Source organism: Acipenser ruthenus, chromosome 20 (genome assembly GCF_902713425.1).
Source record: "Acipenser ruthenus chromosome 20, fAciRut3.2 maternal haplotype, whole genome shotgun sequence".
Taxonomy (NCBI): Eukaryota; Metazoa; Chordata; class Actinopteri; order Acipenseriformes; family Acipenseridae; genus Acipenser; species Acipenser ruthenus.
Genome location: NC_081208.1, coordinates 18,357,596 through 18,379,875, shown reverse-complemented (window position 1 = coordinate 18,379,875; position 22,280 = coordinate 18,357,596). Strand labels below are relative to the sequence as shown.

The following is a 22,280-nucleotide window of genomic DNA, read 5'->3' as shown; positions in this document are numbered from 1 at the left end:
AATGGAACAAATAATAAAATATATATATATATATATATATATATATATATAGCTAGGATGATCAAGGGTTTTTCAAGTTTTGAATGTTCTTTCAAAATTCAAATACATATTCAAATATTCTTGCGTTTTTGAATAAGCTGAACAAAATAGAAAATTACCATATCAGTACAGGAGCGAAACCCTCTTCAGAAGAGTAGAATGTGTATCATTTATTTAGTTTTGGTTTGCTTCATAGGAAATCTTTTGTGATTCTATAAATTATCTTGTAGAAACAAATACAACATGGTCATATATATTTTCAAAATACATCAAGCAGTGTTTGTTGGAATTTTTGTCCCAGCACTAAAAAATAGTTGGTGTTAGATATATAGAGATATAGATATATATATATATATATATATATAGATATAGTAGTAAATTAATATTTTAATGAATTCTCCGTTGCACAAAATCATCATACCAGCAATGAGTCCACATTTTTTTTTTTTTTATTCTGCTTTCTTTCATCCAAATCAGATACCAACCATTCTGTCAAATGGTTGTTTCTGGCTGATAACATATTGATAGTCAGATTTAGTGATGTATTTTATTGTTAACAGACACAAGTTTATTTTCTAATACCACACCAAACTTCTCTTCGAGCACCTTCTCCACTTCTTCATCAGGGACTGTAGACACATCAATCAGATCCACCCCTTCCTGGTAGTTCTAGGTGACCTCACAGTAAGTCCACCCAATCAGAGCGCGAAACCCAGTGGCGGCCTGCAAGGAGCAGACAGACTTATTGGTGAACAAGGATTCCGGAGACGTCTGGAAAAAAGTGCACGTCTCAGTGAAATCTTTAATTTGTCGTGGCACCAAAGTAAAACTGTAAACCTTCTTAAAAAGAGAATTGGCTAATAGGGACGAAACACCAAAGCTTTCATTTGGGACATCAGACCTGCGTCCAGTCTTCTGCAGGTTCCAAACACCCTTGTCTTCATCAAGACGGAAGACGCCAGGAAGCTGAGGCTGGTCCTTCCCTGAAATGAGTTCCAGGGGCTGCCAGATTTGCCAGAAGATTCCATAACCCACATCAGCTATGTATGGCTTCCCATCAACGAGCACTTTGATGAAGAGATGAGACTCAAAACAATTTGGCTGGAGGCCAGGTACCTTTGCTCCCAGGTAAGTAACATCATACCCTATCTCTTTCAACACCCAGGAGAAGAGCTGGTTGTTTTCATAACACCACCCCCCTCACCACCCACCTAAGAGAGCACTTTGCCTAAGAGAACACCCTAAAAATAATTGGACATATCAAATTGGGAAAAAACAATAAAAATAATTGGCAATGACTAAATAAAAAAAAAAACTGCCATCTCTGCCTCTGAGTCTCTGCTTTGCTGCCTAAAAGCCTCTGCACTTACACTATCCTGTCACAATACTATACTATTATTGATATACATCTATTTGAGTTGTTCTTATTAATGTGTATCTGTAATAAAATAAAATTTGTGAAAAATAAAAATATAAAGAATTTTACAGGGCTCTAGTACAGTGTATGTCACCATGACCTAGAGATGCTTATACATCTTGCTAATGAATTTCCATACCAGTTTTCCAAGTGGGTGACGTGGTGCAGCATCTAAAAGTGTGCAGTGCTTTTATCAGCAAAACAGCAGAGACACTGTATTCCATGTATCTCTTCACATTGTCATGCTTAATCAATTTAAAGCTATGATGAATATTAGAATGATCTGTCTGTGTGAAAACAGAATACACCTTTCTCATTGTAAAGGACTGATATACTGTACAAAACATAGCCCTTGATCATCACGCTTCATTAATCATTTGGAATATATATGATGTGTCAGCTATTTCAGATTCAGTTTGTTAACTGTTACACCATGCTTAAAAACAAGTAGTTAATTGACTACATTAACAGCCCAGTGCCCAGTGCACATCAGATACGAGTATAAATGAAACATTTATTTTTAAAAGTAACACATTTTTAGATAATATTATAGTATAACATTTCGTAGTACAGATCATTTTTAATTCAGTTCGCAAATACAAACGTTCATATAATGTTACACACTCATCATAGCTTGCAGCTTTCTTTATGGCTACACAGGAATCATTGGAAAACATGTTTACAGTGTTTGGCGCCCCCGAGTGAATCAAATATGTCTGGCATATATAGCCTCATACACTAGTGTCTAAAACAAATAATTTTTGGTAACGCATCACTTAAGTTTGAAAAAGTAGTTAACAAATGTGGCGTTGTTTAGCGTGCAGTTATTTCATTTTCGGCCAAATATGTATACAAAAGTCTTCTTTAGAATGTTATTTTCCAGATACCTATGTTTTAAAATTATATATATATATATATATATATATATATATATATATATATATATATATATATATATATATATATATATATATATATAAAATAAATTAGCTCAAAGAGACAGCTTTCTGTTTTGTTGTTGTTGAGTTTGCTTCCGCCATGGGTTCGGCTGGAGGTGAAGGCATTCCTGATTTTTGTGCAAAGCTCATGGCATTGCTTTTGTAAAAAGCCAAACTTGTGATGGACCAGCATGGCATATCCTATTCTTTAGCTTTCTTCTAAAATTGACAAGAAAATGGTCTGAGAAAAACACGACAATTAGTGGCTGTTTTGAGGAGAAAAGGACACCACAATTTCCATGTGTCTCAGATCTTTTTGCTGTAATGTTGTTTACAACAGTTTTATTGATGCTATAGCAATAGTTAATTCTCTTCATGTTACATTTTATTTTTTTAAGGAATTTCATTATAGAAGAGAGGAGTTTCCTACCATGTGAAGACTTGCTATATGGCAGGATGTCATTCAAGGGTTTTAATCCTGAAGTTGAGGTATCAGGTTTACATCTATTTAATCACAAGTAAAATTAGTTTTGTTACATTAGGATCACAGACCCTGATTAGGTAAATACAATTTCCATGTACAGTATATCAAAGCTGTAGATTAATCAGATGTCAAACCACAAATGATGTATTATAAGTGAACTATTATCTTTTATTATTATTTTTTTTGTCAGTGTTACATGAATTGCCCACGTGCCAAAGTTAATGATTGTAGAAATTGCTGGAACAGAGTTTTGCATTATTTAGTATGAGGGGAGCTTAACTACTTCAACTGCAGATATTATAAACTGTTTTAGTTGCTGGTCTGCTTACAGTATTATGGATATTTATTTGGCAATAATCTAATGGGAACTTTCAGTGTGTCCTAATTAGGCTGCCATATTGAGGTCATAAGACTTTCATAAGAGTTTCTTGGGTATGGAGATAGTACCAGACCTGGGATCAATTCAACTGTAATTGTGTAATTTGTAATTGAACTTTGGCACACCTGTGTAATTGTATTTGTATTTGCCATATAATTGATTAATTACAGATAAATTACACACCTTTCCAAGCTTAATCATTCACACTTCCATGTTTTGTGTTACACTGAGCGAACATTCGTCTCATAGTTTCAACCACTTTGTGACCCCATTTGTTTGAATCAACGGTATAGAGTATGTTTCGGTATTTGTGCCTGTGATTACTGCTTGGTACAATAAACAGAGTACACATGTTAACGTGTGGAGCCATTTGTTACTTTTTAGTGTAATTATAATTGCGATTTTACAGCAGCGTCATTGTAACTAATTGTAATTGAACAAAATAGCATTGTTATTGCAATTTCAGCAAACAAGTCTGCCGTAATTGTAATTATCCACAGGTCTGAATAGTACATATCTATTTTACATCTTGTTTAAAAATGACTCTGCTATGCTATTCCCTTTACATTATGTCCTTGAGGGTGTTTTGGTTTTGTTTAAAACTCCCATTTCTGGTTCCTGTTTAACATTGTTCTGCAGAAACTCATGACCCTGATGAACTCCCAGAATAGGACTGAGGATGTTGAGGAAGAGGTGCAAAATAAAACGGGAGTGGATGTTTCAGACGAAGAGATGGCAAGGAGGTAAGCAAGGAACTTTGTCCGCGCTACGGACTCAGAAATGGGTTGCTCTGAAAGGGCTTTCTGGCAGTTGTCATAAACACTGTGATTCAGTTGGTCTTTTTCACTGCTGCAGTTTCCTGAGTGGTCTCATGAGAATTACTCTCATACTGTGTTTGTTTTCTTCTTACATTTGTTAAGGTGCTTTGACTGAGTTCAGGAGCTGCTCTACAGTTCTAGTTGCCTGACATGTTGTAATGTAGACTAGATCAGCCAAAGTGGCTTTATATGGTAAATAAGTGGGTTCACCATTTTCATGTATTGCCAGCAAAACAACAAGAAACGTAATCAAAAATAGAGAATCACTAATCGGCACTGGCTCTTCCTTCTCTAGAGACACTATAACTGACCGTTACATGTTGCATATGACAGGCAGCAATAACCGAAGAGAAGCGCCACAACTCGGATAAAAGCAACTTAATAAACCTAGTTTTTGAGTAAGCTACTTGCAGTACTGTTTAAATGTAAAAAGTGATTTTCACAGATTGTGTTTTTTCCTGCAGATATGAGAGCTTGGTGGGGAGCATCAAAAGGAAGTTTACTAAAAAGCGGAACCGCCCAGCAATTCAAGGAGAGGACAACGTTAACAGCAACATTAGGAGTCCCAAAATCAAGAAGGTGTTCTTAAAACCACAAGACTAGAAAAGGGAATTAAACAGGATATATTTATAAGGACAATTGACTGGCAAGTGAGTGTCAAAGGAGGGAGAAAATTAGTTTTTATATCTTGGTGTTTTTTGTGTTCCTGGTGACCCTGAGTTCATGATGATTGAATTGTTAGCTTTTAAACATATTTTTTTAAATTTTAAAATGGGTGTTATACATCCTACTTTTTTAGCCACTAAGTAGAATAATATCAGCTCATCAAGAATAGTAAAATGTTGTCTTTACAAAACATATCCAATATAGGTTTTGATTCTGCCAACATTAATTATTGAGAACTTTATTAAAGTTCTTTGTGCTCACGCTGTTCAGCATTGGCTGCAATTCCTTCACCTTATCAAGAGATCTAAACAGATATGAAGTTGCCTTGTACTTGCTGTTCAACTACAGAAAAAGCTCTGAATTAGGGCAACATATTTGAACTTCACCTGCTTATAGTTCGACATGATTTTGTTTAAATAAGTATACATTGTTCTAATCTTGCCTTATGAAATATCCAGGCAGTGTCAAGTTTTCATCCAACACATTTATTGAATCTGTACAAGGTATTGGTATTGATCAGTGGTATCGAAACCAATGTTCATCCTGTGACTGAATTGAATTATTGTATGAAAATAGTCCAGTGTATGTATACATGAGGAAACAGATCAACATGACTAAAAAAACAAACAAATACATGACATGTTGCACTTAGGGACAGTTCAGAATGACTAGTACATATGTGTGTTTGTATTTACCTGTATAAATGAGGGGCATGACGTGTGTATTTACCTGTATAAATGAGGGGCATGACTTTGGTCTGTTGTAAATACTTTGTCATAATGACTAAACAAAGTAAACCACATAATGTATTTTAAGATAACCCACTGCTTCTTGAATGTTTTACTGCCTATTTTTAACAAGGTGACCCGTCTGTGTTTTGATTCTGAAGACACAAAAAGCATGATGTTATTCCTAAGTAAAACGAATGAGAAAGTCAAGTAGGCAAACGCCTTCAATGCAGATTAAAGCACTGGCAGAAACGTTTGCCTTATCATTTTTATCTCTGTTTATGCTGCTTGATGTTTCGTGATGTGTCATTCCCTGTGCTGATCAGCAACAAGTTATTTAATACCCAGCTGACAACCAACACTTCTCCAGTAAAGAATTGCATGCTTAAGATTTTGTAAAGGTTTACAAAGAGAGAGAAGGTGGGGTGCAGTAGTGTCTTAGGCACTGAATTTTTAAGCACCTTCACAGTAGGAGCATTGCATAGTCCTGAGGCTCCAAAACTACTTGACCCTGGTCTGAAGGTGGTGTTTTGAGGTCCTGTGTGGTTTAACAGCTTGACGTAATGAAACCTCAAGAGCTGAAAAAGAACCTTCTGCAAGCATGCTTGGTTAATGTTTTATATCTCTTTACTGGGGGTGGCATTGAGGTTTGTGTGAGAGCAGAGGTGGTTTCACAAGACCTACAGAGAGTTGCAATTTAATTAAATGGAACAAATAATAAAATATATATATATATATATATAGCTAGGATGATCAAGGGTTTTTCAAGTTTTGAATGTTCTTTCAAAATTCAAATACATATTCAAATATTCTTGCGTTTTTGAATAAGCTGAACAAAATAGAAAATTACCATATCAGTACAGGAGCGAAACCCTCTTCAGAAGAGTAGAATGTGTATCATTTATTTAGTTTTGGTTTGCTTCATAGGAAATCTTTTGTGATTCTATAAATTATCTTGTAGAAACAAATACAACATGGTCATATATATTTTCAAAATACATCAAGCAGTGTTTGTTGGAATTTTTGTCCCAGCACTAAAAAATAGTTGGTGTTAGATATATAGAGATATAGATATATACATATATATATAGATATAGTAGTAAATTAATATTTTAATGAATTCTCTGTTGCACAAAATCATCATACCAGCAATGAGTCCACATTTATTTATTTTTTATTCTGCTTTCTTTCATCCAAATCAGATACCAACCATTTTGTCAAATGGTTGTTTCTGGCTGATAACATATTGATAGTCAGATTTAGTGATGTATTTTATTGTTAACAGACACAAGTTTATTTTCTAATACCACACCAAACTTCTCTTCGAGCACCTTCTCCACTTCTTCATCAGGGACTGTAGACACATCAATCAGATCCACCCCTTCCTGGTAGTTATAGGTGACCTCACAGTAAGTCCACCCAATCAGAGCGCGAAACCCAGTGGCGGCCTGCAAGGAGCAGACAGACTTATTGGTGAACCAGGATTCCGGAGACGTCTGGAAAAAAGTGCACGTCTCAGTGAAATCTTTAATTTGTCGTGGCACCAAAGTAAAACTGTAAACCACCTTAAAAAGAGAATTGGCTAATAGGGACGAAACACCAAAGCTTTCATTTGGGACATCAGACTTGCGTCCAGTCTTTTGCAGGTTCCAAACACCCTTGTCTTCATCAAGACGGAAGACGCCAGGAAGCTGAGGCTGGTCCTTCCCTGAAATGAGTTCCAGGGGCTGCCAGATTTGCCAGAAGATTCCATAACCCACATCAGCTATGTATGGCTTCCCATCAACGAGCACTTTGATGAAGAGATGAGACTCAAAACAATTTGGCTGGAGGCCAGGTACCTTTGCTCCCAGGTAAGTAACATCATACCCTATCTCTTTCAACACCCAGGAGAAGAGCTGGTTGTTTTCATAACACCACCCCCCTCGTTTGTTTCTCACAAGTTTGTTGTAGATGGTTTCCAGGTCTAAGGTGATCTTCTCCCCACAGTGAATGCTGAGGTTTTCAAACGGGATCGACCTGATGTGGTGTTCATGGAGTTCGGTCAAAGTTTTTAGATCTGCTTTGTGATTAGGCTCTTTGTAGCCGATTCTTGCAAAATACTCAGTCAGATTCATTTTCTCCTGTTAAAGAAAAATATTTTCATACCATGGGGGTGGGGACAAAACCAAACCCTCTTGTCTATGAATTTGACCTCATTTGACCACTGAAGACTTAACAAGAGTCTTTCTAGCATTATAATAAGGTTCTTTTAATATTGTTACATAGTCTACCTTTGAGTGTTTTATTATAGGCAGAGATAAACAATTAAGCACCTAGCCTTCAATGTATTTTATCATAGATTAAATAGGCTTAATACAATTATATAAGAAAAAAAATTACCAAAGGAATAAGTGCAATCAAAATAGGACATGCTAGATAGAGCTAGCGTACCATGCCCCCCAAAACCTACATTTATAGTACAATAGTCTCCGTGTAGAGAACACCTAAGAGAGCACTTTGCCTAAGAGAACACCCTAAAAATAATTGGACATATCAAATTGGGAAAAAATAATAAAAATAATTGGCAATGACTAAATAAAAAAAAAAACTGCCATCTCTGCCTCTGAGTCTCTGCTTTGCTGCCTAAAAGCCTCTGCACTTACACTATCCTGTCACAATACTATACTATTATTGATATACATCTATTTGAGTTGTTCTTATTAATGTGTATCTGTAATAAAATAAAATTTGTGAAAAATAAAAATATAAAGAATTTTACAGGGCTCTAGTACAGTGTATGTCACCATGACCTAGAGATGCTTATACATCTTGCTAATGAATTTCCATACCAGTTTTCCAAGTGGGTGACGTGGTGCAGCATCTAAAAGTGTGCAGTGCTTTTATCAGCAAAACAGCAGAGACACTGTATTCCATGTATCTCTTCACATTGTCATGCTTAATCAATTTAAAGCTATGATGAATATTAGAATGATCTGTCTGTGTGAAAACAGAATACACCTTTCTCATTGTAAAGGACTGATATACTGTACAAAACATAGCCCTTGATCATCACGCTTCATTAATCATTTGGAATATATATGATTTGTCAGCTATTTCAGATTCAGTTTGTTAACTGTTACACCATGCTTAAAAACAAGTAGTTAATAATTGACTACATTAACACACAGTTTGACAGAGCCTAAGACTCTTTACAATCCTACTGCAAGCTTTAAAAAATTGCATTTGGGTGATCTCCAAACCACAAAATAAAAATAAATAAATAAATAAATATGTTACAGGTGAAAATGTAAAATTAGAATGAAAAGAAATCAATATGTGAGGAATTTGCCAAACAAGTTTACTGCTAAAGATTTATAGGAGGGACTTTATAACTTGTTTTTAAGGCTTCTTGGAGGTTTACTGCTGAACAAAACAAGGTACTTACCCACAAAATATCCAGAACACTGCAAGCAGAATGGGACCTTCTTGTACCTAAAGCTGTGGTGAGGACTGTAATGGGTTAGATACAGTACACAGGTTACCAGCATTTACCTATTTCATGTTTTCTAAGGCCAGGAAGCTGTAAGTACGTTTCCTTTTGGGGCTGTGTCTTGGGGGTGGAGTTGTCCCTTAAAGAGACAGCGGAAAATTGAGACAGATTCTCAATACTCCAAATTGATTTGTACAGTTTTTCCTTAAGGGAAAGAACACCAGTTAGAAATCTAAATTGACTAAGAAACAACTTATAAGCTCCTAAATAAAATGTGTGAGTTGTATTGGAGTAAAGAGCTTTAAGAATTTAGCCAATAATGTCAGTTTGGCTAACAATGGCCGTGTTTCCACGCATCTTAGAAAATCGTCACTCTCTCCACAGTCAATATTTATGACGTAGTATGCACATACTACGCACATTCCACGTCATAGGAAGTGCGCATCTAAAACATTGGACGACTAACCCTTTCAGGACCAAACATTTTTCAGTAGGATGCTCCCCCAGGACCAGGCGTTTTTTTGGCTATAATCCCTTTTTTCCCAGAACACTCTGGGGAACTGTGAACAAGATGGCTGGTAGTGACGTCAGGCCAGGAAGTAGACAGACAACAGTGCTGGGGTATGGAAGGTTTGAACAAAACAAACCCCTGTACACAAAAGAAAAATGGCCCGGTGGCCAAAACAGACAAACAGGACACAGAACCAAACAGGTATTGTGGTGGTCTAAACTAGCCCACGTAGCAATTTCTTTTATTCTTTTCCTTCACCACCTCGTTCCGCCTCTGAACACAGACCTCGACCACATACGGCACGGGTTTTCTCATACATGTGGTCAAACAGCCAGTTTGTCAGTAATCACTCACTGTTGACCACGCATTCTCACAATTTTATCTGGATGGGACATTTAACACCATCCAGGCTGTAAACAATAATAACAAAACATTGTGTTTTTACACACTAAACCATACATTTTAAAAATAATATAATGCATACAGGGGCAGGTATTTATTTATTTTTTTACATCGCCCAAACAGTGATCTTATATATAGGTTTTAATTTGCAGGCTGTACAATGAATGTCGCGGGTCTGCAGATTTTAATGCCAATTTGCGAGTCACTTGGGTCATGGTGGTCTGTGTATGGCTGTCTCGTGGGGGTCTTTTTACCTGTAATACAGTAAGATAACAGGGAGGATCAACCAGCTTGAACTCATAGGGTTGGTGCAGGATACATGGACTGCCTCAGTCAAAGCAAGAATGACGTCTAGAAACCTAAATGATAAATGGCCAAAGAAAAAGAGAAACTGGTCGAAAGAAACCCTGTTATGAGTGAGCATGAGGAGTGTTGCTGAATACCAGTTATTTTATCTGCTAACACTTGACAACCAACCCTGTCTACTGCTAGAGATAAAGTCAGCTGGTCCTGAAGCTCACTACACTAACACTAACCAGCTTCAGGACAGCACTGCTAACGCACTGCCAATCAGAGTCAAGCAAACTGTAAAACAAATAAAAAAAACTCCTATTTGGAACATTGGGACAAAGAAACAAAAACCCCAAATAAACTTGATTGCTATCGGGCCCAAAAAATAAACTTTACCCTAGCGGAGTATATCTTCACTGTAAAAGATACAAGGTAGAGGCAGATCCTGACCAAGTACAGGCTCAGTGACCACAGCCTGGCCATTGAAAAAGGCCGACCCAAGAAAACCTGGCTACCCAGAGAGAACAGGATCTGTGGTCACTGTGAGATAGGAGAGGTCAAGACAGAGATGCACTTTCTACACTTTCTACTTCCTACACTGCGATAAATACGCCCAAACAAGGGACATATTCTTTAAAAAGATAACTACTCCTCTCCCACATTTCCAACACATGATGGAGCCAGAAAAACTGGAAGTCATACTGGGAGAGGAACACACAGACCCACTTGCTGCCCAGTATGTAGCCGCCTGTCATAGGTTGAGGGACACACAGTAAACACTCTGCACAGGAGGGGGGAGGGGGGGGGGTGACAGAGATCAAATGATTCTTGGTGTTAGATCTCCCTCCCAACCTGTGAGGGCACTGTATAAAAGAAACCGAGTACCCTTAACTAAATGGCATGACAATTTATTCCTTAGGGTAGGTGGAAGTCGGTCATTTAGGAAGGGGGCAGAGCTACGGCACCCAAACTCAATGACTCGGACGGGAAACGGCGTGGCATCTGAGGATTAGAGGAGCGAATGCGCTTGTTAACCTAGTGGTCATGAGCGAGGGTATAAAGAGGGGTCGTAGTGTAAGTGATCTGTTCCTTGGTAAATGGTTAGTGTTTCAAACCTACAAGGAGTCTGTGTTGCAGTATCGCAAACTGTGAGTTTTGTCTTGTGTTTGTTAGTGTTTGTTAACTGTTGTCTGTTTTTTAATAGACTACCAGTAGCAAGTTCCGTAGCTGTAGCGAAAGCCAGCATAAACCCGGACGTCACTTTCACCCCTGCATTTCACGGAGAACTGTATTACACCATTTGCACTTATTCACTATCAGTAGGAACTGTGTTTGTGTTTTGTGTTTAGTGTTGGTGTGTAAAACTGGACTTTTGGTTACAGGTCAAACCCGGGGATTTACAAATACCGAATGATGCACGTTGCTGTATCACTCCATCATTATTATTTACAGGTGTTCACCATAAGGCTCTGGACATAAATCAATAAATCAATAAACACCCTTGCACCTGGAAATCATTGTCTGTTTTGTATCCACTCTGCACTGCATGCACCTGTATTCACTCACCACTTTGCCACAGGGGGTTATTTAGTATTTAGTGTTTCAATGTTTAATTCAGTGTCTTTGTCTTGTTCTATTTACTGTTTGTATTTAAATATGTTCATAATGTTTATAAATGCTATATTTTTATAATAATAATAATAATAATCATAATAATAAATTATTATTATTATTATTATTATTATTATTATTATTATTATTAATAATGTATTTTGTAAATGCTTTGGTAATACTGCTGATGTTAGTCATGCCTATAAAGCACCTTTTAATTGATAAAGCACAGCTGTTTAACTGAAAGATCTGTGAGATGCTGATATTTCAAGTGCAGTAGGACCTACATTGAACCTGCAAGATCAGCTGTATGTCTCTATATAAAACAACAAAATACTAACTGGGATTTAATGTATGCTACTGTCAGAGGGCTGCATTCATAAATGTTGTTTTTCTTAACAATTAATTTAATAAACCACTTACATTTTTTAAATAACAAAAGTGCAGGCAACAAACATTTCAACAAAACAGAACTTAGTTTGTTTTAGAATCAAATTTGATGCATTTGAACTTTAAAAAGAAATAAAACAACCACAAGTTGAATACATTGCTTTCGGTTAAAATTGGCAACAAATGTCCCACCAAGTCATACTACACTGATAGTAGATTCTTTCCAGGGATATCAAGATATGTAATCTTCATTAGTCTACATTGGACACATATGAATAATAACTGAATAAATAACTTTCCTTAAGGACAATACATGTGTTTCTTTCAAAACTTGAAATGTGAGTCCTAATGAATTGAATTGCAGGTATGATTTCTATAATGATTCTGTTAGCTATGATGTCACAGCTTTCTGTATTCTATTCAGAACCTTCCCCTAATCCACTTGCCATTCCTTTTGTCTCTGTTTCTATAAACCACAATTGAATAAGCTCACAAGATGAAATCTTGTGGTTTGATGCTGTTTGGTGTTACCAACAAATGATCTGCTTTATTTTTGATAGCTAGATAGTGTTATGCTGTACATTTGAGAGTTTAACTGTGAGGACCTTTTTTGGGGAAAGATATTTGGTAACAGTGCCCTACTCCAGGTTGGTCTCTACTTTCTTATCTGTGTATTCTTGGTAGTTCTGCAAGAAGTATTGTTTTGCTTTACAAAAGAAGTACCGCAGTGCAGACTTTGGTGAGGTTTAATAGCTAAATGTCTCAGCCACCAAACAATATTCTCTTTATCAACCTCATCCCTCTTTTCACAATGGACTAAATAAGGACTGGTCATGATTAGAAACCGAATATAGCTGTTATTTAAACTTGTATATTAACCATGTAGCTGTATATACTCTTATAAAAGTTTGCCATGCTATTTTTGCACTGTATTTTTCCAGTTTTACCATGCTTTCCCTGGGCTTATAGTGTGGATTTACCATAGTTTATCCCAGTTTGCCATTTTTTTATATTATTTATTTATTTTTTAAAATATGCTTTACCATACCTCACTATTCTTTACAATGCTTACCTATGCTTTACCATGCTTTCACTGTGCTTTATTGCACTTTGGTATGCTTTTACTATGGTAAAAGTTTGTAAGGCTAATTAGAGTTAGTTATGTATCGTTTACATTGACACTCGTTTGGGGTAAACACTTTCTGCCAATATTCCCTCCTTTACATACATTTGCTGTCCTATACTCTATACTGTACATAAGGTTCTGCAGTGCCACATGGATTCCCCTTCTCCAGTTTGTATTTACAAGTTAAAAACCATCTCAAACAGAGTTTAAAGTTTTACAGCTTACAGATACATTGCGTTTTGGTTGATGTGTAAAACAAGAGCTGCATATTGTCCTGGCCTATCCTTGGCTGTACACCGGCTACGTCCTGTTATGTTTCTCCCGTGGTTTACCCTGGATGCCTCCTGGGAGGTGCTTGTGAGACTCAAACATTGTGCAGATGATAATGTCATAGAGACGCACTGGTAACAAGCTGTGAATGAAGGGGATGACCCAGGCGGACCTGCCCGGGCTGTAGAGATGTTCTGGGTTGGGTGCAATTAGGGCGTGGAGGATGTCATCCAGCACTGGCTGGAGATTCTCTGAAGAGATGGAACTCATCTTGGGGAGGTTGTTCTGTAAAGTTAAGATGTACTGCTCACCGTAGTCTTCTTTTACATTTGGGCGCAGATGGGAGAGGATTTGTTCCTGGTGGTAGTTCCATTGCTCTTGTGTGCCATAGATACCTGATGGGAGTTTAATATTTCAGAAGCAGAATTCAATAAAATGGGGTAATGCCGGAATTTTATATGTACAACACGTATCCTATGCACAAAACACACGTTTTTTCAGAGGCAATTGCTCCAGGAACATCCACATAAGCAAATACCCATAAACCTCCTCTTAACCATAAATAATAATTTTACACCACACCTTTTTAACTGTTTCAAACTAATTCAGTACATTTTACTTTGAAGAGTGCAATTTTATACTCATATTATTGGTCAAGAACACTAATGGCTACTAGCTTGTGTTAGAACATCTAACATACACATTAATTGTATTTGATATAGATATTAGTATTTTACATTTTATTTTTTTCAATACAAAATAGAGCAGTCTGCTGTTTTTTGTAATTTTTACTAGACTGAGTACTACTCTACAGTAATAGTACCTACTTGTTTTGAAGGCACCAGGTTGGACTGTGGCAACTTTGACGCCCCATTTGGAAAGTTCCAGTCTCATCACTGCAGAAAAAATACTAAGTGCAGCTTTTGAAGCACCGTAAGCTGCAAACCTAGGGATAGGAACTTGACCTGAAAGAAGAAACATGCCTTAATATTATGTGTAAATTGTGAAGGTGCAATAACCAAGGTCCTTTAGCAGGAGCAGCATTCCCAATTTCCTACCTTTTGTTGTATTGAAGAGATTATGGTTCTTCACGGTTTTTATTTTTATATTTATTTGAAATTCAACGCTGTCGAATTACTATAAAAGTTGCTGCTTTGATTAGCACTCCTTCAAGCCCTTTAAACAGATGATGAATGTTATTGAAAAAGCACAACAGGCAGGGCTTCCTTCCACAAGCATATTTATGACTTGAGAAACATCCCACTCTCTGAGCCTTGATGACATGCCAAGCCCACCAGGTCAGGGTAACCTTATCTATGATGCAGCCAACTAGCCAATGCTGAGAATCACTTACAGGTTAAGTATTGCATATAGTATAGGGTATAATGCAGAGAACCAGTTACTGGCCAAGTACTGCACATACTACAGGGTATAATGCAGGCTGAGGTAGCTCTGCAAGGGGACAGAGAAGCTCTATTCAGCACCCTATGCATATAGGCAAGGTCAGCACTTATGGTCCAGGTTCACCGTGCATATTATCAAATTGAACCAGTTATACCCCTCACCTGGTCCCAAAGCTTTTAATAATTGAATTGAACATTCTAAACCATAAAAGGTTCAGAGTTGCCTACCCCTCCTTATTGTATATTTTTTAGTATTTAAGTGACAACTACAGGGCGCATTGAGTTTACAAGGAAATAATAGTCTACCGAACGGATAAAAAAAAGACTATTATACTAGAGAGTACACAATATGCTGTAGGCAAGAGTGTATTTACTTTTAAAAGTTTTAAGTTAGTTATGGGATGCTTCCACTGTGAGTCACTGGGCTCGTCGACAGATTGCGGCTGTTATGCTTGTTTATCCACACTGTATTGTTTTAATCGCAGGATGACAGCCTTTGAAATCCCAGTAAAAGTGAATGGCAGAGAGATCGTACCGATAAGCTGAGTGTGACCGGGTGGAAGCCTTGCCTGTAAATAGGGTTTATTTTGAATTTAAATTTGGCAATGATTCATGTGCACAGTGTGGCTTGGGTCTTGTTGGAATAATCAATCAAGCCCCAGCCACATGGTAGATCAGGGGAACCAGACCCTTTGTTGGTTGGAGGTAGTTAGGATAAGAGCTGGGAGTAGCAGGCTGTACTCTCGGCTAGCACACCATGATAGCACTGCTTGGGTGCAAGTTTCTTTTGTTTGTCAATGGACTTGTTTGTTTAACCTTTTGTTTTTGTTTAATAAAAAGCGCTTAAAACTACAGCTCTCTGTTTCTGAGTCTCTCTCCTGCCGGTAACCTTGCCAGTGACGCTATCCTTTCACAGTGTGATAAATGGAATTGCATTGTGATGTTGTTGCCATGTGATACCAAGACATTCAATCTTGTGTGGTTTCTCTATAAATAACAGGCGTTGTGTGAGGCACAAAATGGGTCAGCCCAAACCAGCCGAGTCTTCAATAAAGAAAGTAGCTTGGGAAGACAAAACTGCTGTTGTTATTTTATCATAAGTGAATGTATTAAGGTAAAACAAAAGGTAAACATTGTTAAATAAAAACTGAAATAAGCAGCAATATGACTGTGACAGGGTGACCTGTTTGTTTATTTTTGGTACCAAAGTATTTTTGTTTACTCCAAGAACCTTTCCTACTTCCCTTCATGTATGAATGTGTGTGTGTGATTTGCATGTGGAATTAAGTCTTGCTTACCCTTTCACCCTTTTTCCCAAATCACTGCAGTGTATCCCCATTCTTGAAGAACAATATAAAGCAAAGTAAAAGTTTGTTTCTCCTTGTTGCTCGTAGTAGCTGGTCATCTGTGTAAAAAAGATGGCCACCAGTGACACCTCAGCATATAACGAGGACTGATAGTGCCAAATCAGCAGAAACAAAATGGCTAAAGGTCATAGTTGCTCTTTAAAAGTGCCCTTTCCTTTATTTTGTGGTATTGTGTGAATCTGGACAAAATAATGTTTGATGACACTATTGAAGCATTTTCTATATGTGTTTATTTTCTTTAAATGAGAGCTGCCTTATGGGAAATCAGTTCTTATATAAGGGCCTGGAAATGCTCAGGGTTTAGTTGTACTCTAACCTTGAAGGTGGATGCTGGAGAGAATCTTGTGATATTCTTTCTGTAGCCTTTTTTATTTAGTTTTTCTTTTGTTTCCTATAAATAAATTGTTTTTCTTTGCACTTTAATTGTGGTGCATATCATCCTTTTGGCAAGCCAGACCCAGTCAATTGCCCTATTGACAATGACCAACCTTATTTTTCTATATATTTCTCATAAAATAGAATCCTAAAATTTGTTTTGTGCTTCTAAAAACTAACTTTTGTCAGTATGAAACAATTCTCAGACAGCACAAATGAATGCTGTAAGTGTTAGACATATTTTGCAAAGTAAGCAGAACACATTGTTCAAGGGATTCTTTTGTGAAGATGTGTTGGAGCAGACAGAAATTGACCTTGATCCACAAATACACACTGTATAGGAGAATAGTCTGCAACTCGCTACAGAAAACTCTATTCAGCCAGACAATAATGGGGAAGAGATGCATGATCAGTGAAATACCCAACTTTAAAAATAACTATCCTGAGATTAAGGGAACTGAGAGGCAGACAATTAAGCCAGAAGGGACCTGGAGCAAAGGAGTGGCATTTTCAATTATGTCTCAATCCTAAAATTCTAGGGGATGCGAAACTTCTGACCATAGCTGTAGAGTAACAGCAGCGTATGCCCTACCTGCCATGCTGGAGATGTTGACCAGTCTGCCCTTGGCCTGGCGTAGCAATGGTAGAAAGGTCTGTGTGAGTTCCACGGCTGCAAAGAAGTTGACCGCCATGCAGTTCTTGAACAGACTCATGGGTAGAATCTCTCCATCGGCGATGAAACCCAGGATTCCTGCATTGTTCACCACACCCCAGAGCCCTCAAAAAAACCCAGAGCAGGACCACTTAGTGGCATGCAGGCACTTCAGGGTAAATAAAATACTGTCCTTTAGTGTGGGGAACAAACACCTAAGAAACATTTCTTATACATTTAGATTTTAGTGTTATTGATGTGTACTGTATATATTTAGATATTTGAATATGTAACCATTCTTCTTGAAATGTGTGTATATTCGCATTTGTTTATATAACAGAATTTATAAAAAGACTAAAAAAGATGCAAAGGGAACCAATATTATTAAATAAATAACACAGAAGAGAGTTTTTCTATTTTCTTTAAAAGGACACTTGATGGGGTACAGTACTGGGTTTATTTTTCTCCTGAGATGTATTATTGTAATGTGGGACGAATTATGCTTTTGTACGTAGCAGATTTCAATGTTAATTTCAATTTTGAAAGAATATTAAAACACAAAAATTCTATGTTGTTCACATATTCATATTTTTTTTTATCCTTTTCACCCCATCAGCCAATTCAAATATTGTCTGTCTTAAACTTTTTTTTTTTTTGTAAAACAAAAACATTCCTACTCACTTACTTTAATTTTGCTTTTATCAAATGCCTTTTTTTTTAGAGATACACTTCAGTGGTCATTTCAGATCATGCTTATCATTCTTTCTCCATTGACTGTTATGCATTAACTAGCCAAATACAGACTGCAAAATTAGAATGTATGCTGTAAATATAAGCTGTATCAGTTATGTGCAACTCTATTCAGCAACAATCTTGGGAGAGCAGAAGGATCTCAGTGACCTCACAAGGAGCATGATCAAGGGTGCCCGTGTTATTGGCTCGTCCCTCAACACAGGCGCTGCATCGACCAATGAGTCCATCAAGACTCCTGGGTGTTCATGGAATGGTAATGTTTGCAGAAAACCACTAGTGTGTCATGAAAGAAGGAATCCACAATGCATTATGAAAAGCAACAGCAGAGCTAGTGACCCAAATCAAACTTACAAAGCTGGGGAAAGAAACACCTGTTTCCACTGGAAAACATGCATTCTGGGCTAGCTTTGAAGTTCCTAAATCCTGATCTTAACATCCCTTTCTCTCAAACTGAATTGTGTACCAAGCGGAGGTGATGTGTGGCCATCAAACTCTCACTAGGGGATGATCCTACTGCTTCCAGCACAATCTATCTGGACTGCATTTTTCATAACTATGGGTATTGTGATCTTCAATACCCATAGATATATTCAGTGTGATGAGTCTAAAAAAAAGCACTTGACACACCAGACCCTAGCTTACCTGTTTCGTTGGTACGTGCTTTAATTTCCAGGTAGGCTTGCTCAATCTGTACTGTGTCGGTCACATCCAACTGGAGGACTGAAAGTCTTTCCGATCCACTCCTCTTGAGCTCCACCGAACCCGGGCCCTGCTCATTCAGAACCCCGGCAAACACAGTGAAGCCCAGCCTGTCCAAATATTTTGCCAGGGCATGACCAAACCCAGAGTCACAGCCTACAGCAAGAGACGAACAAATACACTCCACATTCATACATAGGTTTATATTTTATACACTTGCACTTAAACACCCTCACACAGTCTGTTACACATGATGAATATGATAACCATCTTGATTTTGCACCAGTCTTCTCTCATAACCATCCTCTAGCCATTTTGGTTTGCATTTGGCTATATTTCATGCAATTAATTTGTAATCTTTCAGATGCTGTCTGGTTATTCCACGACGAGGACCCTCTGTATGTGCGTAAACCGTACTGATGTTTTAAAATCAGTTAAACTGTAAAAACAAAAACAGTAATCTTGTATTTTGATAAGTTGTGGCTATCCCTTTGTCAGTAGTTGGAAACATAATTTATTCTAGAAAAAGAATTCTAAAGGTTAAGTGATGCGGTATAAATGCAGACAGCAGTTGCCTGGTTACACAAGCACTTCTATTGGTTTAAGTGGGCAGCTGTCTTTTCTCTTGCTTTCATTGCAGAACTCACTTATATAAAGTTACCCCATCTTTTAAGCTCCTTAAAGAGTATGACACTTCAAATTTATTATGTTTGTAATCTAATTCAAGTATTTGAATAATTATTGCAATTATTAAAATACTGTGTGTTTTTAAAGTCTGTGTTAAGGGGCTTTCACCTGAGCTCAGGACATGTTCTTTTGTTCTAGTTGCTTGTCATAGATAACAGAGGCCAATTGTCTTTAGAGAAGAGCCATTTTGAAAACAAATTCCCTTTAGTTTTGCTGGCAGTTGCACTTACTAATAATAATAATACTAATAATAATAATAATAATAATAATAATAATACATTTCTTTTTATATAGCAACTTTCATAGTGGACCACCATCACAAATCACTTTACAGAGGTAGGCTGTGAACTGTGCACTATATGCAGAGTCACTTACAATAGGACATTGATTTAACATCTCAGCCGCAGGATGGAGCACAAGGAGGTTAGTGACTTGCTCAGGGTCACACAGTGAGTCGGTCAGTGGCAGAGGTGGGATTTGATCCGGTGACCTTCTGGTTACAACCCACTGGACCACACTGCCTCCTTAATGCAAAGACACTGGCTGATGCAGCATACATTAGTCTATGGACAGGCAACTATAACTGCAGAGCTGTTCCTGAACTCATTATCAGGCACCTTAAGACATAAACAATATATTATTATTATATAAATACATAAAAATGTGAAAAATCATATTTTAACAAAAAGTTCTCAAGTAAAAAGTTCCACCAGCACTTGCTGCTCAGAATCATGCCATGAGACATCCCATTTGAGTAAACATGTTAGATAACAAGAAACTATTTAGATGAACTTCAGGAGACCTTAACCTGCAATTTAACCTTGAGGTTGTAAACATTCTATATGTGTATTGTTTTATAAAACTTGTGCACATTGCAGTTGTTATAAAACATGAACATGGAACTATGGTAGGTACAGTAAGTGCCAAACTACAGTTCTAATTGCTTCATACAATGTATTAGCTTTGTTTTCGTCTGTGCTCTCTATTATAAAAATAAAACAGCACCATTGACTTCTAGAAAAAAAATACAGAATACACAACAAGCGATACTAAAAACAATATTTTTCAAGTCAATTTAGATATATAGAAATGCTGAGATTCTCAAATAAATCACAATGGAACAGATGTATTAATTGCTTTTAACCAAAATGCAATTTGCACCATTTTTTGGGGAAAAAATAAATACTGTTACTGTGACATAACTAGTAAACAACTTAAAACAAGTTTGTAAAATATTACCCAGAATACTTTTTTGTTGCTTGTTCGGTTCCATTATTATTTGTAATAGTCTCTTTAAATTACAATTCCATTTTCTCATAATGAATCTGGCTCATTGTTAATTCCATAGACTATACAAGCACATAAAAACTGTGAACGTATTTAACCCAAGAAAGGGTTGTAACACTGAACTTACCTGTAATCAGTACTGCCCTGTTACCTACTGATAACAGCTCCACAGACTTGCACAGTCTGGAATTGGAGATAAGGAAACCGATAGAGAGTAGGAGCAAACCAGAGTAGCCAGGCAGTTTGATGAAACAAAGAGGCTCCCCAATGAAGACCAAGAACAGGCTCCAGACGCACCACAGCCCCAGCTTCAACTCCCCTCTCACCACCCTCAGTATCACAGCTGTCGTGTACAGTGCTGTTACCAGAGCATACAGTACAGAGAAATACAGAGAACCACTAGAGTCTCTATCCATTCTGACAGGATCCTTACAGAGACGAGTCAGCGGCGTTCTAGTGATTTCTCACGCAATTCCAATTCTGTGCAAGCTTTATGAGACAGGAGTAGAAAACCACACCTCCCCCAGCCCTGCCTCTTCCTATCTGTAGTTTTCTGCTTACTCATTGAAATATAACAGAGTGTACTGTGATTTCTGTACCTGCTGTTCTTGGTGTATTATGTCCAATACATTTTTTTAAACTTCACACAGTATTGACAACCTGTTCCTGTGTGGGGTTTCAAGATACATCCTGTGATAGTACTGTGAAAAAGCAGGTCATCATCATCACAACTAGACTGTGGTTCAAGAACACTTGGAGCCAGTAACTGAAATAAAACTGAATTTATTGAACCGGCAGCATTATTACACGCAGGGCACGAAGACAGATTCTCTTCTGTAGTGAAAAGAGATACAAAAAATAAAAGCAAAAATGCATTTTATTTCATAACAGGTGCATCCCGGGAGAGGGTGGGGGTGAGTGCCAGGTCTTCAGGAGGCACAAAGGCTGTGTGGAGAGGCTGGATACTCTGAAGAAAAAAAAAAAAAATAATAAAAACCTTCAGCATATCAGTTTCAACACAATCAGACATATAGTTAATGCTTGGGCCAAATAAAAAAAAAATTGTGTGGTTCCGGTTACCCGACCTACCCTATTTTTTCCACCCGACCCGAAATATTTTTTTGCTGAAAACGGGCTACATTTTTCAATATCAATCTGAAAAATCGATCACTGTGCGCAGCCTCGCTTTCACTCATGCGATTTTCCAGAAACCTCGCGCAAACAAGATCTTCAGTTTCATATAAATTTGTCGGTGTCCGAGTATCTCCAAATACCGGTAGTTTTGCAAAACAGTTGTTTAAAAAAATGCGACCACATACCAGAAAAAAAAAATATATATATATATATCATGATTTGCCACAAATTATGGATTGCCTTATAAATAATGTCTTTATAACAAATTATAACAAAATGTTCAGATCAGCTGAATAACTTTGAAAAGTCTTCACGGTTGCCATAAACAATTTTATAATTGAAAGCTCTTAAATGTACTTGTGTGTGAACTGTAAAGGAATA

The 22,280-nt window shown here is 37.2% G+C and overlaps 3 protein-coding genes and 1 pseudogene across 4 annotated transcripts; 1 reads left to right on the top strand and 3 right to left on the bottom strand.

Annotated features, from left to right (window-relative positions):
* Positions 1 to 477: 477 nt before the first annotated feature.
* LOC131698958 (arylamine N-acetyltransferase, pineal gland isozyme NAT-10-like) lies at positions 478 to 1,627 on the bottom strand (annotated as a pseudogene).
* A 1,127-nt stretch (positions 1,628 to 2,754) lies between these two features.
* On the top strand, positions 2,755 to 5,741 carry LOC131698899 (M-phase phosphoprotein 6-like). The gene is made up of 3 exons (XM_058993589.1): positions 2,755 to 2,883; positions 3,897 to 4,000; positions 4,540 to 5,741. Exons 1-3 carry the CDS (start codon positions 2,770 to 2,772, stop codon positions 4,676 to 4,678), a joined length of 357 nt encoding a protein of 118 aa, XP_058849572.1. The 5' UTR covers positions 2,755 to 2,769; the 3' UTR covers positions 4,679 to 5,741.
* Positions 5,742 to 6,627: 886 nt separating this feature from the next.
* Positions 6,628 to 9,036, bottom strand: LOC117425908 (arylamine N-acetyltransferase, pineal gland isozyme NAT-10-like). 2 transcript variants are annotated; one of them, XM_034043223.2, is made up of 3 exons: positions 8,897 to 9,036; positions 7,035 to 7,592; positions 6,628 to 6,917 (listed from the first exon to the last, which is right to left on the bottom strand). In XM_034043223.2, exons 2-3 carry the CDS (start codon positions 7,584 to 7,586, stop codon positions 6,729 to 6,731), a joined length of 741 nt encoding a protein of 246 aa, XP_033899114.1. In that variant the 5' UTR covers positions 7,587 to 7,592; positions 8,897 to 9,036; the 3' UTR covers positions 6,628 to 6,728. The 2 variants fall into 2 exon arrangements, with proteins under 2 accessions (XP_033899114.1, XP_033899113.1); XM_034043222.2 differs by having other exon boundaries at positions 6,628 to 7,592.
* Positions 9,037 to 9,951: 915 nt separating this feature from the next.
* On the bottom strand, positions 9,952 to 21,284 carry hsd17b2 (hydroxysteroid (17-beta) dehydrogenase 2). The gene is made up of 5 exons (XM_034042278.3): positions 20,893 to 21,284; positions 18,735 to 18,947; positions 17,280 to 17,465; positions 14,370 to 14,507; positions 9,952 to 13,937 (listed from the first exon to the last, which is right to left on the bottom strand). Exons 1-5 carry the CDS (start codon positions 21,179 to 21,181, stop codon positions 13,573 to 13,575), a joined length of 1,191 nt encoding a protein of 396 aa, XP_033898169.1. The 5' UTR covers positions 21,182 to 21,284; the 3' UTR covers positions 9,952 to 13,572.
* Positions 21,285 to 22,280: the final 996 nt, after the last annotated feature.